At 66.3% G+C, this 16,308-nt stretch overlaps 4 protein-coding genes across 9 annotated transcripts; 1 reads left to right on the forward strand and 3 right to left on the reverse strand.

Annotated features, from left to right (window-relative positions):
• Positions 1-276: 276 nt before the first annotated feature.
• MORN4 (MORN repeat containing 4) lies at positions 277-3,638 on the forward strand. Of its 4 annotated transcripts, none has more exons than XM_030486842.1 (6): positions 338-385; positions 1,452-1,460; positions 1,793-1,907; positions 2,040-2,154; positions 2,239-2,348; positions 2,458-3,638. In XM_030486842.1, exons 3-6 carry the CDS (start codon positions 1,841-1,843, stop codon positions 2,604-2,606), a joined length of 441 nt encoding a protein of 146 aa, XP_030342702.1. In that variant the 5' UTR covers positions 338-385; positions 1,452-1,460; positions 1,793-1,840; the 3' UTR covers positions 2,607-3,638. The 4 variants fall into 4 exon arrangements, with proteins under 4 accessions (XP_030342701.1, XP_030342702.1, XP_030342703.1 ...); XM_030486843.1 differs by having other exon boundaries at positions 348-385; positions 1,449-1,460; XM_030486841.1 differs by lacking the exon at positions 1,452-1,460 and having other exon boundaries at positions 277-385; positions 1,810-1,907.
• Positions 3,639-3,710: 72 nt separating this feature from the next.
• HOGA1 (4-hydroxy-2-oxoglutarate aldolase 1) lies at positions 3,711-6,430 on the reverse strand. Its single transcript, XM_030486834.1, has 7 exons — positions 6,165-6,430; positions 5,512-5,640; positions 5,309-5,436; positions 5,067-5,201; positions 4,827-4,923; positions 4,547-4,680; positions 3,711-4,116 (listed from the first exon to the last, which is right to left on the reverse strand). Exons 1-7 carry the CDS (start codon positions 6,391-6,393, stop codon positions 3,967-3,969), a joined length of 1,002 nt encoding a protein of 333 aa, XP_030342694.1. The 5' UTR covers positions 6,394-6,430; the 3' UTR covers positions 3,711-3,966.
• A 704-nt stretch (positions 6,431-7,134) lies between these two features.
• Positions 7,135-10,143, reverse strand: ANKRD2 (ankyrin repeat domain 2). 3 transcript variants are annotated; one of them, XM_030486832.1, is made up of 9 exons: positions 9,616-10,143; positions 9,119-9,232; positions 8,876-9,037; positions 8,580-8,687; positions 8,335-8,433; positions 8,027-8,125; positions 7,811-7,909; positions 7,448-7,546; positions 7,135-7,359 (listed from the first exon to the last, which is right to left on the reverse strand). In XM_030486832.1, exons 1-9 carry the CDS (start codon positions 9,691-9,693, stop codon positions 7,255-7,257), a joined length of 963 nt encoding a protein of 320 aa, XP_030342692.1. In that variant the 5' UTR covers positions 9,694-10,143; the 3' UTR covers positions 7,135-7,254. The 3 variants fall into 3 exon arrangements, with proteins under 3 accessions (XP_030342692.1, XP_030342693.1, XP_030342691.1); XM_030486833.1 differs by lacking the exon at positions 8,027-8,125; XM_030486831.1 differs by having other exon boundaries at positions 7,811-8,125.
• Positions 10,144-10,982: 839 nt separating this feature from the next.
• On the reverse strand, positions 10,983-16,278 carry UBTD1 (ubiquitin domain containing 1). Its single transcript, XM_030486839.1, has 3 exons — positions 16,001-16,278; positions 12,009-12,236; positions 10,983-11,788 (listed from the first exon to the last, which is right to left on the reverse strand). Exons 1-3 carry the CDS (start codon positions 16,065-16,067, stop codon positions 11,403-11,405), a joined length of 681 nt encoding a protein of 226 aa, XP_030342699.1. The 5' UTR covers positions 16,068-16,278; the 3' UTR covers positions 10,983-11,402.
• Between the last annotated feature and the right edge of the window lie 30 nt (positions 16,279-16,308).

Here is a 16,308-nt window from a genome sequence, read left to right on the forward strand (position 1 = left end):
CGCCCGCCAGCCCCACAGCCCCACCGCGGGGGCCTATTGCCCGTGCCCCACACAAAGATGGCCGCCCGGGAGCGGCAACGCCCTCTAATGCCCTTAGCAAAGATGGCGGCAGGGCAGGGCGCTGCCCCTCTACCGCCACGCCCTGGGAGGGGGACCGCTTTGCCCCACACAAAGATGGCGGCTGGCGAGGACGTGCGGCGAAGCTGGCCAATGAGCAGCCGCGTTGCTAGCAGTTGCCGTGGAGACAGCCAACGGCGGGCGGGGATGGACGCTGGCGGCGTGACACCGCCCTGCGGGGCGGGGAGCTGGCAGGGGAGGCGGCTGCGCCACCGCCCCTCGGCGGGACCCCGGTGGGCGGCGGTGCGGGCGGCGAGCGCGGAGCCAGGTGAGCGCGGACCCTGCGCGACCGGCCCGTCCGCACCGCCCTCGGCACGCACCGCGGCTCGGGCACCGCCACGGCGGGGCGGGCGTGCATCAGCCCCGGGTGCATGGACACAGCGGGTGTGGGTGCATCAGCTCTGCGTGCATGGACACGGCGGGTGTGGATGCATCAGCTCTGGGTGCATGGACACGGCGGGTGTGGGTGCATCAACTCTGGGTGCATGGGCACAGCGGGTGTGGGTGCATCAGCTCTGGGTGCATGGACACGGCGGGTGTGGGTGCATCAGCCCCGGGTGGCAGTGCGGGCCCATGCAGCCGGGCAAGCTGGGTTGCCCAGGGGCAAATGCTGCCCATCCCCTGGATGAAGTCGCCGGTCCAGGCTCAGGCCGTGCTGGTGGGGGGAGCCCTTCCCTGCCGCAGACATTAACAGCCCCCAGCGGCACCCTCTCCTGCTCCTGGCGCCGCTGGAGGCATGGCCGGAGGCGCTGGTCAGGCTGCAGGCTGGGGAGCTGGCGCCGAGCTCCTGGTCTGTGCCATCAGCAGAGAGCACTGTTCAATCGCTGCTCGCCTTGGCTCGGGGCCATTTCTGCTCTGGACACAAAGCCCTTGCCAGTTCCCTGCTGTGCTCCCGGGTGCCGTGTCCAGCTGGTTAGCGCGGCTCACCACCCGTCTCCCCAGGGACGTGCAGCCCGGTGGGAGCAGGGATACCCCCTTTGGAAGCGGGGAGCCCCTTTCCATCACAGGAGCCGCTGGAGAGGCAGCGCCCAGCCCGCCTGCGGGGCTGCCTCCGTGCTGGTGCCTGCTCTGTGCGCTGGGGAGAGCTGTGCTGGGTGACAGCGGCTCCGCGGGTGTACAGGGGTGGCAGGGGGCTGGAACCAGATGATCTCTAAGGTCCCTTCCAACCCAAAACATTCTATGATTCTATGATCTGCCCATCTTCGATGCTAGAGCTTGAAACTCCGCAAGTTCTCTGCTCCCTCGAAGAGCCAGCACTGAGCACAATCTGGCAAGCCTCTCCCCTCCAAAATGCCTGTTTGTCCCTGGGACTGTCTCAGCGGAGCTGAGAGCAGCCACTGGCCTGAGCGTGCTGCAGTGCAGGACCCCTCAGGTCCTGCCAGGGAGCTGTGCTGGATGCAGCCAGCTCCTGCCCCGCTCCTCTGCTGCCACTCGCTCACATTTCACTGAGCTGTGACCCCCGTGGGTTCACATTGCCCTGAGCCCTGCAGTGGGGCAGACAGCAACCCGAACCCAGCAGCTGGGGTTTCAGAGGCAGGGCAGGGCGGCTGTGCTCCTGGGGTCACCTCCTCGTCTGTGGTCTGCCCCGCGGCAGACACGTGCCTCTCTGCGAGCCGAGGGGATGCAGGGGCTCCGGGTAAGCCGGCCTGCTCCCCCTGCCCAGCAGCCGCCCTCTGCACCTCTCCCTGCCAGCTCTTGCCCTGCGCTGCCGGAGGCCGCCACCATGACCCTCACCAAAGGCTCCTTCACCTACTCCAACGGGGAGGAGTACCGCGGCGAGTGGAAGGAAGGTGAGATGGGGCAGGAGGGGACTGTGCTGCCTGGGCTGGGGGCTGAGCAGCCCCCGTGTCCTTGCCCAGCACCACGCTGGGGCAGGTCCTGCCTCCATTCATCCTGCGCTGCCCATCTCTGCCCTCACCTAGGTCGCAGGCACGGCGTTGGGCAGCTGATGTTTGCTGATGGCACCGCTTACGTGGGGCACTTCGAGAACGGGCTGTTCCACGGCTGTGGCGTGCTCACCTTCTCTGACGGCTCCAGGTGAGCGTGGCACCCCTGCGTACACCCCCTGAGCACCCCCGCTTGCCGCGGGGAGCTGCTGCCTCAGGAGCAACTCTTGCCCAGGTACGAGGGGGAGTTTGTGCAGGGCAAGTTCAACGGCGTCGGCGTCTTCACCCGCTGCGACAACATGACTTTTGAGGGCGAGTTCAAAGGCGGGCGTGTGTACGGCTTCGGTGAGTGCCCAGCTCAGCATGGCCCTGTCCAGCATGTCCCAATCTATCCCTCCAGCCCCGGTGTGTGCTCCCTCCCGCTTCACTCCCAGCCCTTCCTTCCCCTCCCCAGGTCTCCTGACCTTCCCCGATGGCTCCCACGGGGTGCCCCGCAACGAGGGCTTCTTTGAGAACAACAAGCTGCTGCGGCGCGAGAAGTGCCCGGCCGTCATCCAGAGGGCCCAGGGTGCCTCCAAGTCTGCACACAACCTGACAGCGTGATGGTGCCCCACGTCCCCTCCCGCCGCAGAAGGGACCCCCCCACTGGGCATCAGCTGGCCCTGCCATCCCCAGAGCAGGGATGTGGCACTGCTGGGTGCCCCCCTGCCCTCTGTCTCCGCCAAGCCCCCCCTGCCAAACCCCCATGGCTGGGGAGGACCCCTCCACCCAAGTGCCGCAGGGCAGCCGTGGTGCCTTCTCTCTCTGGCTATAGCCCTGGCACCCGCTGGAGCAGCACGGGGACGGGGTGGCTGGGGCTCGGCTCCTCTGCCCCCAGGAAGACTGTGGAGCGCTGGGGCTGCTGGCCTGCTGCAGAGGATGGAGCAGGGGTGTAGGGGCTGAGCCCTCACCCCACTGCCAGGGTGCCTTGGCTGGGAGCTGCTGGCTGGACCACGCGCTTGCAGAGCGGCAACTCCTAGCCCACTTCACTACCCTGGTTTCGAGGCAAGGTGGGCACCCTGTGGCCTGTCCCCCTTCTGGGTGACTGGCCATCCCCCAGCTTGCCTGGGCAGGGTGACGTGGTGCCCTGAAAGGACCCAGCCTGCTCTCGGCCCTGGCAATGGGCTGTGTCCCCCTCATCCCTGTGCCTTGGGGACATCTGCAGCAGTATCCCCAAGAAAGGGGATCAGGGAACACGCAGCCTGGCTATGTCTGCTGCACACTGGGGGAGGGCTGGAGGCATGGTGAGCTGGGAGCAGGGTCTGACAGAGCCCAGAATGAGGGGCACAAGCAGGGCTGTGTAGGGGCCAGGGCTGGAGCAGGGGGTCCATTCGGGGCAGGTGGGGATAGGGGCACGGTGAAGGGGCAGGCAGGGTGGGCAGGGAGCACACAGCTCCCCATCTTGCCCCCCACGTGCATCCTTCATCTCCCTTCACCCTGGTGCGGTCTGGCCGTGGTGCGGGGGTCCCGGCAGCCCTCGCAGCCATGGCCTTCCCTGCCGGTCTCTGCCCGCACCGGTCCCGTGCCTTGCCGTGACCCTGCCTTGTGCTGCTGCCTGCACAGGCCTCAGCTGAGTAAATCACGTTGCCAAACGCACAGGCTGTGTCCTTTTTGTCGGGAGTGGGGACCGGGGTCGGGGGCTGCTTGCACGGCAGGACTGCAAGCAAGCACAGGTGGGGAGCAGGTTTATTCCTGGTTTGTGGTGCAAGGATCCATCCATTCCCAAGTAGGGATGGAGGAACCCTCAGGGCTGGTGGGCATGCACGGGTGGCCATGGGGTGCGGAGTGTCCCCCCTCTACCCACCCTGCCCAGCAGGAAGGAGTGACATGGGTGGCTTTCTCCTGGCCACGTCCCAGTGTCCCCAGCTCGTGGGGTCCCTGGCTCCCATGCCTTCCCAGTGTGGGAAGGGGCAGGGGGTACCCCTCACAACCAGCCGTTCGCAGTGAAGGCGCCCCTCAGCTCCTCAACCTGGGGGGGGCTCAGTGGAGCCAGGGGTGCGCGGCAGGGACCCCCGTAGTAGCCGAACCACTCCATGGCTTTCTTCAGCCCTGGGATCCCGAACCGGCGGGTGACCTGCGGGAGAGAGGGCACAGGGGCTGGCTGACTCCCGTGGGACAGGGCAACATGCTCATGGGCCCTTCTCCTGCCGACCCTGCTCCTTGCTTGCCAGCGCGCCTGCCCTCCCCATGTGGGGCTGCAAGGCTGGGGAGCATCCCCATAGCACGGCAGGGATGGGCCACGCTGCAGTGGGGGCCTGGGGAGGAGAAGCTCTTCACCCTCATCACTGTCTGTAAATAGCCAGCAAGGCTCCCACGGGGACACGCTGTTCCTGGCACAGCAGGGCTGGCATTTCCCACCTCACCGCATCCCGCCTGGCTTGGCTTGCTGGGGTGCTATGCCACCCTGTTCCCCCTGGACCACCGCTCCAACCCTCCCAGCTCCAGGGACCTCCATCCTTTTCCGTCCCCCGTCTCTGCCGTGTCCCAGCATCCTGACTGCTCACCGCTGTGTTGGGCTCGATGAGCCGGTGCTGCAGCTTGCGGGCCTCCTGCCAGTGGCCCTCACGGCACAGGCGGTCAAGTTGGCACAGCGGGGCCCCCAGGACGTTGGCGAGGGCACAGATCCCCCCAGAGGCACCTGGGGACACCAGGGTACGTTGGCAGCCAGCTCAGCACGCCATGCCCAGCCAGCACCCACCTGCCTCCCCCTGCCCAGCTGCCAGTCCCCACCAGTGCCCCCAGGGTGCCTCCATGCCCCCACCAAGCAGGGGCAGCAGCACCTACCCAGGGCATAGCTCGCCAGCAGGAAGCCGGCCGATCCTGCCAGCACCTGGAAATTCTGCTCCTGTGTCTTCTGGACCATCAGCCCAATACGGGTGATCTGCAGAGAGACACGCTGTGCCCTGGGGCAGCATCACCCTGTTCCCCCAATGCAGGGCTCCTGCTGGCCCCCCCAGCTCCCCATTCCCAGCTCGGGGCCAGGCTTGGTGGCGCCCAGCCCTGGGAAAACCCTGCCCTACTCACATCCCCACCGCTGTCCTTGATCCCGAGGATGTTGGGGTGCTGAGCCAGGGTGACCACAGCCTCCAGGGGTAGGTCCACGCCGGTGTTGGCAGGGACGCTGTAGAGCACCACGGGGATGGGGGATGCATCGGCAACCTGCAGGCAGCCAGGCCGTGCTCAGCAGCTGGGGTGGGCTGGACACGTGCAGGATGCAGTCCCCATCCTGCTGCCCCAGCTGGTGCTGCCAGCAGGCACTGGCTCACCTCCGTGTAGTGCTGGACCAGGGCAGCGCCGGTCATGGCTCCCCGGTAGTAGCAGGGCGTCACAACCAGCACCGCATCAGCCCCTGCCTCTGCCATGCTGACAGTCAGCTGGATGGTGGCCCGGGTGGCTGGGGAGGAGGCAGAGGGGTCAGGGGGGCTCTGGGAAACACACATGGCCCCACACAGCCCACAGCAGCACTCACATTCGCAGCCCGAGCCGGCCAGCAGCAGGCGGTCCCTGGGCAGAGCCCGGCGCACGCAGCTCACCACCTCCAGCCGCTCCTGGGGTGCCAGGTAGGGGTACTCCCCGTTGGAGCCCATCACCACCAGCCCTGAGACACAAGTGTGGGGAGGGCAGGCATGGCTCTGCAGCCCACAGCGTGCCCTCTCCTGTCCCTCTCCCTACAGCCCTGGGCTCACAACACAATCAGAAGAGGGGAGACCGCAGGGCACATACCTGTGACTCCCGGACTCTTCCTCCCCTCTCACACCCATCCTGAGCAATCAACAGATACATATCCCATGGCAGTGAATCAGTATGGGTGTGCACGGGTGTGCAAGCACACCTATGGGGCAGAGGGTAGGTTCAAGCCTATGCGTGTGGAGCGTGCATGCAAGCACGCACTGGAGCGTGGTGATGGTGTGCAAGGACTCACGCGTGTGCCTTGGCACGTGCCATGCAAAGGGCGCTAGGTGGGTCACCCGAGGGGGGGCTGCCAGCCCCAGAGCAAAGTCCATCTGGAGGCTGAGCACCCTCGGGAAGCTGGCAGGATGCCTGCATGCTGCCACACAGACCCTGCGGCGGGCAGGGATCAGGCAGGAGCCTGCACATAGAGGGGCAGTGGGCAGCACTTACCTCGGAAGGGGATGCTGGCGTAGCGGCTCAGGTTCCCCTCCAGCCGGGCATAGTCCACCTCCTGCATGGGTGAGAAGGGGGTGGCAAGGGGTGGGAAGATGCCACCAAGGTCCAGTGTGTGTCCTGGTCCCTGCGGGGTGCTGAGCACCCGGCGCTGCCCGGGGGCTGCCCAGCGCAGAGCTGCCAGCACGGGACGGAGGGGCGAGATGAGGCGGGTGCTGAGCGCCATGGTGGCTGGTGCTGCTGCCGGCCCTGCTGAGGGGCTGTTAATGTTTGACGGGGCACGTGAAGGACCCACAACCCGCATGGGCAGGCAACACGGGGGGTGGTACCGGGTGAGCTCAGGATGTTCTCTCCCACTGCAGGGGCTGGCCACAGGAGCTCAGCACCCCACTGGGTGAGCCCTGGCCGCCCCAGCTCTACTTTCCCTTCTGCTTGGAGCCCTGGCAGCCATCCCTCTGCAGCCTATGGGGCTGGGCTACAGGGCCAGGGAGGCACCAGACACTGTAGGAGTCCAGGAGCTCCCCTGCCCTGGGTGTTGGTGTGGGGACCTCCTGTAAATGGGAGAGCAGGAGTGTTTCTGCGTTGGGAGCAATGAGCACTGCACTTGGCAGGAGTGACCCAGCCTGCAAAGGGGCCGCTGTGTCCACCCAGGGATGGTGCCAGCAGGGAAGGCGGGAGATCAGGCAGCCATCCAGCCCCATGGAGTGGCTGCCCGGCAGGGATACGACTGCTGCTCTCTGGTGCAGTGCCAGCCTCCAGCACAGCATGAACCCAGCCTGAGCTGTCCTGGATGTAGTTTTCCTCCCTGTGCTTGCCCAGGTGAGACTTTGGAGCACCATTAGCAAGCAGGGCTTCCTGCAGCAAGGAGTCCCACCCTTCAACCAGTGGTGTCCTGGCCCCATGGTGCCCTTGTGCTAGGAGACAGGGCACTCACACGCTGCTGGATAACCAGCTCCCCAGTAACCCAGCTTCCCCAGCCCCATGGAGACAAACGCTGCTCTTTGCTGGCTTTTATTGACACGGAAAAGTCTCGGTTGGATCCTGCTTGTTGGAGCCGAGCCCGGTCCCTGGTTCCTGCCTGGCGCTGTCACGCAGGAACCTCTGTCCCGTCCTGTGGCTGCTCCTTGGTCTCCAGCGCCTGGCGCGTGTCCACCTGCCACTGCTGCACCAGGTCCGTCGGGGTCTTGCCAGCCTGCAAGAGCAGGCAGGGAGAGGCTGGGGTCAGGGTGGTGTGAAGTGGTGGTGCAGAAAATAGCCGCGGTGCCAGTCCCGCTGCTCACCTGGTTCTTGGCCATCATGTCTGCCCCGTGCAGGAGCAGCATTTTGATGATCTTGTAGCGGCTGAGCCGTGTGGCGTCATGCAGCGCCGTGTCGCCTTCCTGAGAGAGATGCAGCCTGGCTGGGGATCGTGGTCCAGGGACAGGGACACCCTGCGTGGCCCCAGCCCCAGCACACCCACCTCCCCAGAAGGACAAGGAGGATGGTGCCTGCCCCAGCCCTGGCTGCAGCTGCCAGCACCCCGGGGCAGGGATGTGTGTCTCCAGACGTGCCCTACTGGTGCTGGCAGCCCCTGGAGGGGTCAGCCAAGGGAAGGGGGACCAGTGTTGCCCCCCTTGTGCTGGCTGCATGGCTGCAGCACTCACCCTGTCTGGGGAATTGATGTCCACCCCGCAGTGGATGAGGTGCTCCACGATGTCAGGGTGCCCGGTCCGGGTGGCCACGTGGAGGGGGGTGCTGAGCAGCTTGAGAGGAGAAGGAGATGGACACCAGAGGGAATCAGCACCCACCCCTGCTAACACAACACAGGGCCATCCCTCATCCCCTGGAGCATGCCTGTACCCCGGCACAGCCCTGCACACCTTGTCCCTCACATTGAGGTCTGCCCCTCGGTCCTGCAGCAGCTTCACAGCGTCCAGGTGCCCACCCCGGCAGGCCCAGTGCACGGCAGTGCAGTCCAGCTGGGTGCACAGAGCCACGTCACGGTGAGGGATACCCCCACCCTGTGTCCATCCCCCCCACCCAGCCGGTCCCTGTGTCAGGGCTGACCCCTGTCAGACCCCTGCCCACCACCACCTCGGGACCAGGGACCCCAATCCTGCTGTTTTCTGGCTGTGCCATGCCCAGAGCCTCAGACCAGCATGGAGCCGGGGGCAGGATCCCCCCTCACCCGGTCCCTGAAGTCAACGGTGGCCCCGCTGTCCAGCAGCTTCTGCAGGATATCCGTGTGTCCCTCCAGCGAGGAGCGGTGCAGGGCCGTGCGGTGGAACTGGGGGGACGAGGCACCACGCTGGTGATGGATCCATCCTCCCCCAGCCCACGCCAGCCATGTCCCAAGCCCCATCCCATCCTGCCACAGGGGGGCATGGTGGCGGGACGCGGGCAGGGGTGGCCAGTGGCCATAGGGAACACTACCTCATCACACGTGTTGGGGGAGCCACCGTCTGCCAGGAACTTCTCGATGATGTGCATTTTGCCCTGCACGGCGGCTCGCAGGAAGGTCTCCGGCTCCACGGGACCCTCCTGGCAGCGGGACAGGCTCAGGGCTGGGGCATCGTGAGGGCGCAGGAGGGGGGACAACACGGGAGTCCCCTGTCCTGCTTCCCTGGGGAGGTGCCCAGCAGGCAGGGTGACCCGGGGGCTGCCCCGTGGAGGCTCCAGCCCCGATCCCAGCAGCCCCCCTCCCGTCTCCTGGGACCCCCTGGACATACGATCTCCAAGGACTCCGGCGGCGGGGGGGGCTCGGGGGTGGCCACCCGCTCCTCCCGGCGTTGCCGGCGCTGCTTGCGGAGCTCGATGAGGCGCTGGATGCTCCCCACGTCAATGATCTCCCGCCGCAGGTCCACCGAGCTCCTCCGCACCCGCTCCTGGCCCTGGGGGGGACCCACAGTGCCCAGTTTGCCTCCTCTGTGCCCAGGCACCCATCCCACCCCCCCGAACACTGCCCCTCTCACCTTGATGGCCTCAAGGCCCCGGTTCCTGAAGCCATGGCGTTTCTCCTCCTCCAGCTCAGGTGTGTTCATCCGCTCCACGGCTGGTGGCTCCCGTGCGCCATCGCCTTTGTGTCGCTGCATGGGCATGGGGGTGCTGCATGGTCCTGGCTGGACACGGGGCAGCCCCACCACCCCAGCCCACCAGTGGAAGTTGCTCTGGGGACAGCTCACTGCTTGCTACTGAGGTCTAGGGAATGCCCAGCAGCCCTTGGGCTTGCACTTGTCTATCTGCCCTATTTGGCAACCTGGGCACCTGCCTGGTGCTCGGCCCTGCCCCATGGGCAAGAGCTGCTGGGTTGGGAACCTGATGTCCCTGAGAGCCCTTGGCCACTTTGCTGCATCCCACAAGATGGCAGGGTCAGTGCTAGCCTCCTCACATCCGAGTCCCTAAAGATGGACACAGAGCAAGGTGGGTCCCTGCCACAGCCCAGACAGCTCCCCTTGCCCTATGGACTCACCTTCTCCTTCTCCTCTTCCTCCTCCTCTGCCAGCTTCTGCTCGATGAGCTCCTTGGCCCGTTGCACGTCCAGCTCCATGTCTGCCTGCAGTGCACAGCCCCGTGCGGGATGCAGCCTCTGCTCCTCACCCCCACAGGCAGAGAGCCCCCAGCCCCGGTTCCCAGCAGCTCCGCTGGCCACGACGCTTTATGCCGCCGGCCCCTCTGTCCCACGACCCAAGAGCACCGACAGCTGTGGCTGCTCCACATGACTGGGGCAGCTTTGCCATGAGCTCACCTTCCTGCTTTCTGGTGGCCCTGGCTCACCTCCCCAGTCCTGAACCCTCTTAAAGAGACCCACTGCCCCCCCTCCACTGCCTGGGACCCCCACGGTGGGTGCAGGGAGCTGGGGTGCACACAGCCCACAGCAGCCGGTCCAGAGAGGCTCAGCGGAGCAGGGACACAGCCCAGGGTTGCCCCATGGGTCCTGTGCCTGGACAGCCAGGATGCTCCCCATGGCTCCCATCACCCCATCCACACACAACCAGATGCTGCAGCACCCACCAGCATCACCCGAGGCTCCCTGGCACCTGTGTAGGGGGTTGCTGCCCACCCCAAAGAGAGGCAATGGGGCCCCCACAAATGTCCCAGCCAGCAGACAGCACAAGTGCCAGGAGCCCCAGCCCCTCCGCTGTGCCGCTTTGGAGGATGACCTCAGGTGTGGAACGTTCCAAGCAGCCCTGCCAGGGTCCTGGTGGTTGCCCGGCCTCCCTTGACACACAAGGGCAGCCTGGCAGCAGGACCAGCCTCACGTGGGGCCGGCAGGCAGAGCCGGCAGCTATTCCCGGCAGTGAGGATATTGTTCAGCCCCCCCTGGGCTTTGCTCTCCCCCTTTGTAAGATGAGGCCGGTGCTGCCCTGTGCAGGAACAGTTAATGCGCTGGGCACAGCCCCCAGCACAAGACCTGGGGGAATGACAGATGGGGACACATCACTGTCACTCTCCTGGGCAGTTCCCAGGGCCACCCTTGGGTGTCCTGTCCCATGGGTGCCACAGCATCCAGGTGCAGAAAGGCACATTTTCACCAGGACAAGCAATGGAAGCCACAAAGGTGGTTCTGGGACCACCCCTCTCCACGGACTGTCCCCAGAGCAGACACAGGCTCAAACCTCCACAGGGGAAGCACTGGGAAAGAGAGGCGATGGCCCCACATCAGCAACCAGCCAGGATGGCAACGGGATGATGCTGGCAGTACTGGGGAAGGGTCCGAGCAGGCAAAGAGCTGGGGCTGGCAGGGCAGGGTCAGGGTGGCACCAAGGAGCAGAGATGGGAAGCAGATGCAGGACAGGCTGCAGGTGACAGCCCCCCAAACCTGCCCCAGCGGCCAGAGGAAGGATGAAAAGGCTTTATTGATAAATACAGACTATGTACAGAGGGGAGACATCTCCACCCAGCCTAGCACCCCGGGGCCTCCTGGCCAGGGTGAGCTGAAGCTCAGCAGGTCACAGCCTCTCCCCGCCAGCACAGCCCAGCAGTGTGGCCCTGGCTGTGCTGACCACCCCAGACACATTTGGTCTCAAACCTCCTGCAGCAAACACGGTGCATGCCCATATCCCCAGCCAAGAGGGACCACCATGGTGGCACAGCCCCATGCAGACCTCCTGGAGGGATCACCCGAGTGGGGGGCAGCCTGAGGGGGGAGCAGGGTTTGTTCCAGCTCCGGCAGGGCTGAGACACGGCATGGGGCATCCCCAGTGGTGCTGCTGCCCCCAGCTCCCTGCCCTCGCCCCGCAACCAGTGTGGGGTAGCTCAGTTCCTGGGTGGCAGGGGCTGGTTGACGATCACTTGTACAACAAAATCCTTCTGGATCTTGGTCTCCTGCAGCCGTGTGCGGTCGGTGAGCAGCTTGCCCGAGAAGAACCAGCGCTGCCAGGCCATGTCGATGCCCTCCTGTGCCTGCAGCTGCTTCTTCAGCTGCCCGATGGTGTCGCCCATGCTGGCGCTGAGCCGCAGGTCCTTGCCGGTGGACAGCCGCACCTTGAGGGCGAACTCCCGCCGGGCGTTGGGCAGGGGCTCAGCCGGCTCCACTGCCTCCTCCTCGCTCCGCTCCAGGATCAGGTTGACGGGAGGTGCCAGGCAGTAGACAGGCAGCTGGTACCGGTTGCCCAGCTCATCGTAGCACTCCGTCAGGGACCCTGTGGATGGCAGGGGAACGTGCTGTGGGTCAGCATCCCCATGGACCACCCAAACAGGGAAAGGACCACTCCAGGCAGTGGGGCAGAGCTCCCCTTGGCTGGGCTGAGCTGCATAGATGGCTGTTGGGAACCCCTCTCCTCTCCAACATAGGACCCCCATGCGCCCAGATACTGGGCACTTGGCAACCACCCCACCCACCCCACTGGTGTCATTCCTCACCGTGGGGCAGGGTGATGCTGGCTCCGTCAAGGATGGCCTGGGCCAGGCTGTGGTCGTTGGCCTCCACGGCGTAGGCAGCTGCCTTCAGAGCATCCCAGATCTCCTTGCGGCCCTCGAAGGCAGGTGCCGTGTCCCAGAACTCGTCCCGCTTGCTGCGCAGCTGCCCATCCGTCATGGGGTAGTCGCTCTTCCACTTGGGACACTCCTTCTTCAGGGGCTCATTGCGGCCTGGGAGCAGGGGATACTCAGCAAAGGGACAAGGCTCCCCACTTGGGCCCTGAGCCCCCACCTCCCCATTCCTGGGCACCCCTAGCACCATGCACAGCAGCGCCCAAGGGGCTGCCCTGCCCAGCACAGTCCCCAACACAGCCAGGGGGAACTCAGCTAAAGCGAGCCCTAGCCCTGCCCAAGGTCCCACTGACCCCATAGCAGCTGTCCCCACAAGTGACATCACTTGTATCCAGCAGGGACAAAGGCTCTTGCCCACATGCCTGGGGGACCAGCACCTGCCCTGTGGGGTGGCCACAAGGCCTCACGGCCCTCTGAGCCAGAGCAGTATTTATAGCTTGGGGAATTAGCCAGGGAATAAGATGGTGAGTCGGAGTGGGAATGGGATTACGGGGGCTAAGCTGCAGCCCTGGCAGAGCCGGAGGGCAGGACTTCACCGTCCTCTCTGACCATCCCGGGATGACAGGGACAAGCCGAGGGCAAGAGAACAGGCACACAGTGTCCAGGGCATTGGGAAGCAGAGAGCTGCCAGCCCACAGCAGCCACAGCAATGGGCCAAACTGAGCTGGCTCTCCATGAAACAGCTCACAACCATGTCCCCAGTGACCCCCAGCAGGCAGCACCATCCAGGGGTCTGGGACACCCCCATGCCAGTCCCACACCTCCCTGCTCTCCCTACACCAGGCTGGAGCCTGGGAACAGCCCCATCCCATTGGCCCCACAGCTGGGCCGGAAGCATGGGGCAGGAAGGAGCTGTTGTCACTCCCAGCTGAGCTGGGGACAATAAGTGGCAACACCTCCTTCCTGCCACCCCTCTCCCTGGGGTGGCCAGCCAGCCTGCGAGGACAGGACACAGGCGATGCAGAGCCCCAGCTGGGCAGGAAGGATGCCTGTGCCCGCACAGTGACCTGCCAGGCAAGACAATGCTGGGGACAGCCACCACTGCCAGCTATGGGCTCAGCCATGTTCCCCAAGCAGCTTTTCCTGCGCAAGTATGTCGTGACACAAGGCACTACATGACCTTTGTTTTGTACCAGCCCTGTCTCACCCCATCTAAGACCACTGGAGCCAGCACAACACCCGCTTTCCCAGCGAGCACCCAGCCTAGAGCTGGATACAACATGCAGCACCCATCCCATGGGGCATGGGAACTCAGCTACCCCCGGGCTGGATGCTGAGCATCCCTAACAGGCAGCATCCTGCCTGCATCCCTGGAGGATGGCAGGTCTCAAACGAGGTCTCAGTAAGGGCATCCAGCTGCAGCCAGGGCTGCCGATTCAGCAGTCACGGTACCGGGCAGGAAGGATTTGCAGCACTGCGGGACAGAGCAAGGTCGGAAGCAGCACCTGCCCTGGGAGGGCAGCGGAGCAGTCATGGCCAGCCTCAAGGACACAGCCAGGACCACGGCTCCACGCTGCTGTGGCCACTGGGCTGGTGCATGCATCCCTGCAGAAAGGGCTGTCATGCACAGCGGGACTCCTTGCCAGCACCACGTCCCCAGCTCCATCATCAGCAAAGGCAAGAGGACGGCCCGGGGCTTGGCCACAGCAGGGCACAGGGACAGGTTGCGGCTGCCCTGTGCAGGCAGGCGTGCCCGGCAGCCTTGCCCAGGTAGGCAGGGACTTAAGCCTCGTCTATTTATTGCTGCCGCCCAGTTGGGCCTTGCAGCCTCTAATCACCTCCTGTTGCTCTATTCCTGGCCCCTTGTGCAACTCTCCGCAGCAGCACCACCGGACAGGTCCGGCCGCTCGCCGCACCCGGACTTGAGCCAACAGGATCTGGCTGGCAGCCTGCCTGCCTCCTGCCTGCAGCACCCTGCCTGCAGCTCAGCCCCTCCGTTCAGACCCCCAGGCAGGAGCATGTGCCCTGGAGCTTGCTCCCTGCCTGGATGGAGCCCCAGGGAGAGCTGGGCAGTCTCAGCCAGCGGGTGCTGGAGGCTAGCCCCAGAGGAGATATGATCCAGATAGCACACAACAGCGCTTCCAGCAGTGCTGACTGGTCCCCTCCTGGGCCAGACAAGGTTGGGATGCTGCATGGCACTGGCACCCCCTGCTCCTCCCGCTGCAGCAAGGTGGCCACCCTGGGAACAACCAGCAGGGCCCCTCTGTCAGGGGTCACAGCGAGTCCCCAGCCAAGGCAGGAGCCAGCCAGGCACACAAGCTGCTTAACAGGGCCCCCAGAGCAGCAGAAGCTCCCCACCAACAGCTGGTCCTTGCATGCTGGGACCTGCCAGCCCCAGGCAGTGTCCCTGTACTGTGGGGAGAGGGCAGCTGCAGCCTTGCTTCATCCTTCACCACCCACTGATTGGCTCCTGTGGGCCGGGGGCATCACACAAGCAAGGGCAGGAACCAGCCTGGACACCCTGGCACCAGGGATGTCCCTGCTCCCCCAGGAAGGGACACACTGCAAGGAGGCTGCCAGGAGCACGGGGGCAGGAGGGGACCTTGATCCATCCCAGGAGAGCCTGGCAGGGAGCGAGTAGTGGTGATGGAGACACAGGCTCTGCAGCCGGCTGTCACCAAGCACAGGAGGGGAGCACACGGATCCAGATGTTGGGATCTGACACACCCAGCCACAGCAGCCCCAAGTTACAAGGCAATGGCCCCCCACCCCCACTGAGCTGGGTGAACAGTCAGCTATGGACCCCAGGACTGACTGACACCCGCACCCCTGGGGGGACAGAGCACGCCGGGCTGGGGGGGCCGCAGCTCCATGGGGGCGCATCACCCTGACTGGAGCCAGCAGGGCATCCCCGGGGCAGGCTGGCACACCCGGAGCCCCGCACGGTGGGGACGGCTGCCCAGGGCAGCGGGCACAGCCGGCCCAGGCAGCCACCGCGCCCCGCACGTGCCACCAGAGCTTCGGGCACCATCCCACGGGAAAACCTCCCTCCCTCCCTTCTGCATCCCAGCTGCGGGCGAGATCCGGGGCGCCCCGTCCCCGGGCACACGTTTCCTGCTCCTCCTCTCCCACCGCCTACCACCGCTTTGCCATAAACACGGTAATTACCGGCTGTGATTGCACCGGACGGGGAGGCGGGCGAGGGGAAGGCAGGTATGATTCACCCCGCCAGCCCACGTCCCCTCCGCCGGCAGGTAGCCGTGCCTCTGCGCCCCCGCGGCCTCCGGGACCCTCCAGGGCAGCGTCCCGGGGAGGTGCCTCACGGCACCCGGGTATTCGGCTGCCGGTAACTGCGGAGAGCCGCGGAGCTGCACCAGCCCCCCGCCACGTCGCCGTTCCCTGCCCGCCCCACGGGTCCTCGTTGCCACCCGAAATCCCAGGGCAGCATGAACGGCGTTGTGCCCGTTGGCAGCAGCCCGGTGTGCGAGCAGCACTGGCCCCGGGCGGGCTGGGACCCAGCGGTTTGCGGGACGCGGCGTACCGGAGGACACCGCCGAGCCCAAACCGGGGGCACCCGCCCCCCCCCCGAGACACCCCGTCCCGGGGAGGAGCCAGGGACCGGCAAGACGGGGCAGGATGCGCTGTGTACCCCAGCCGTGACCCTGCAAACCCCCCAGGGGCTGGGACAGGAGCCGCGGTGCCTGCCCGCTCCCGGGGCCGCGCACCAGACCGGAACCCCTGGTGCCCGGGGTCCCGGGGGGCACAGAACGGCTCCGAGGGTTGTACACGGGACAGCCCCCAGCACACCCACAGACTGCACCCCTCCAGTGCCCACGGTCCCCCCGCACCCGCCACCCCAACGGCTATATATACACGGGACCCCCGCGACCCCGGGGGTGCCCCGGCGGCGGGGCCCCGCTCACCTGCTCGCTTGCGGGTGTTGCCGGCGGAGGGCCGCTCTCGGCGCTGCCGCCCCACGCAGCCGCCCATGGCTGGGGCTGGACGGCGGCGGCGGCGGCGCTCGGCATGGGGCCGGGCCGGCTCCGCGCTGCAGCCCCGACGGCGGGGCCCGGCTCTGAGCGCCGGGGCCGCCCCGCCCCGCGCCGCCAGGTGCGCATGTGACCGCCCGCGCCGGCACCGCCCACGGGCGCGCTCCCGCTCCCGCTCCCGTTCCCGCCGCGCTTGTCTGTCCCCTGCGGCTCGCCGTACCGCGCCCAGCCCGCCCCTCCGC

Source organism: Strigops habroptila, chromosome 5 (genome assembly GCF_004027225.2).
Source record: "Strigops habroptila isolate Jane chromosome 5, bStrHab1.2.pri, whole genome shotgun sequence".
Taxonomy (NCBI): Eukaryota; Metazoa; Chordata; class Aves; order Psittaciformes; family Psittacidae; genus Strigops; species Strigops habroptila.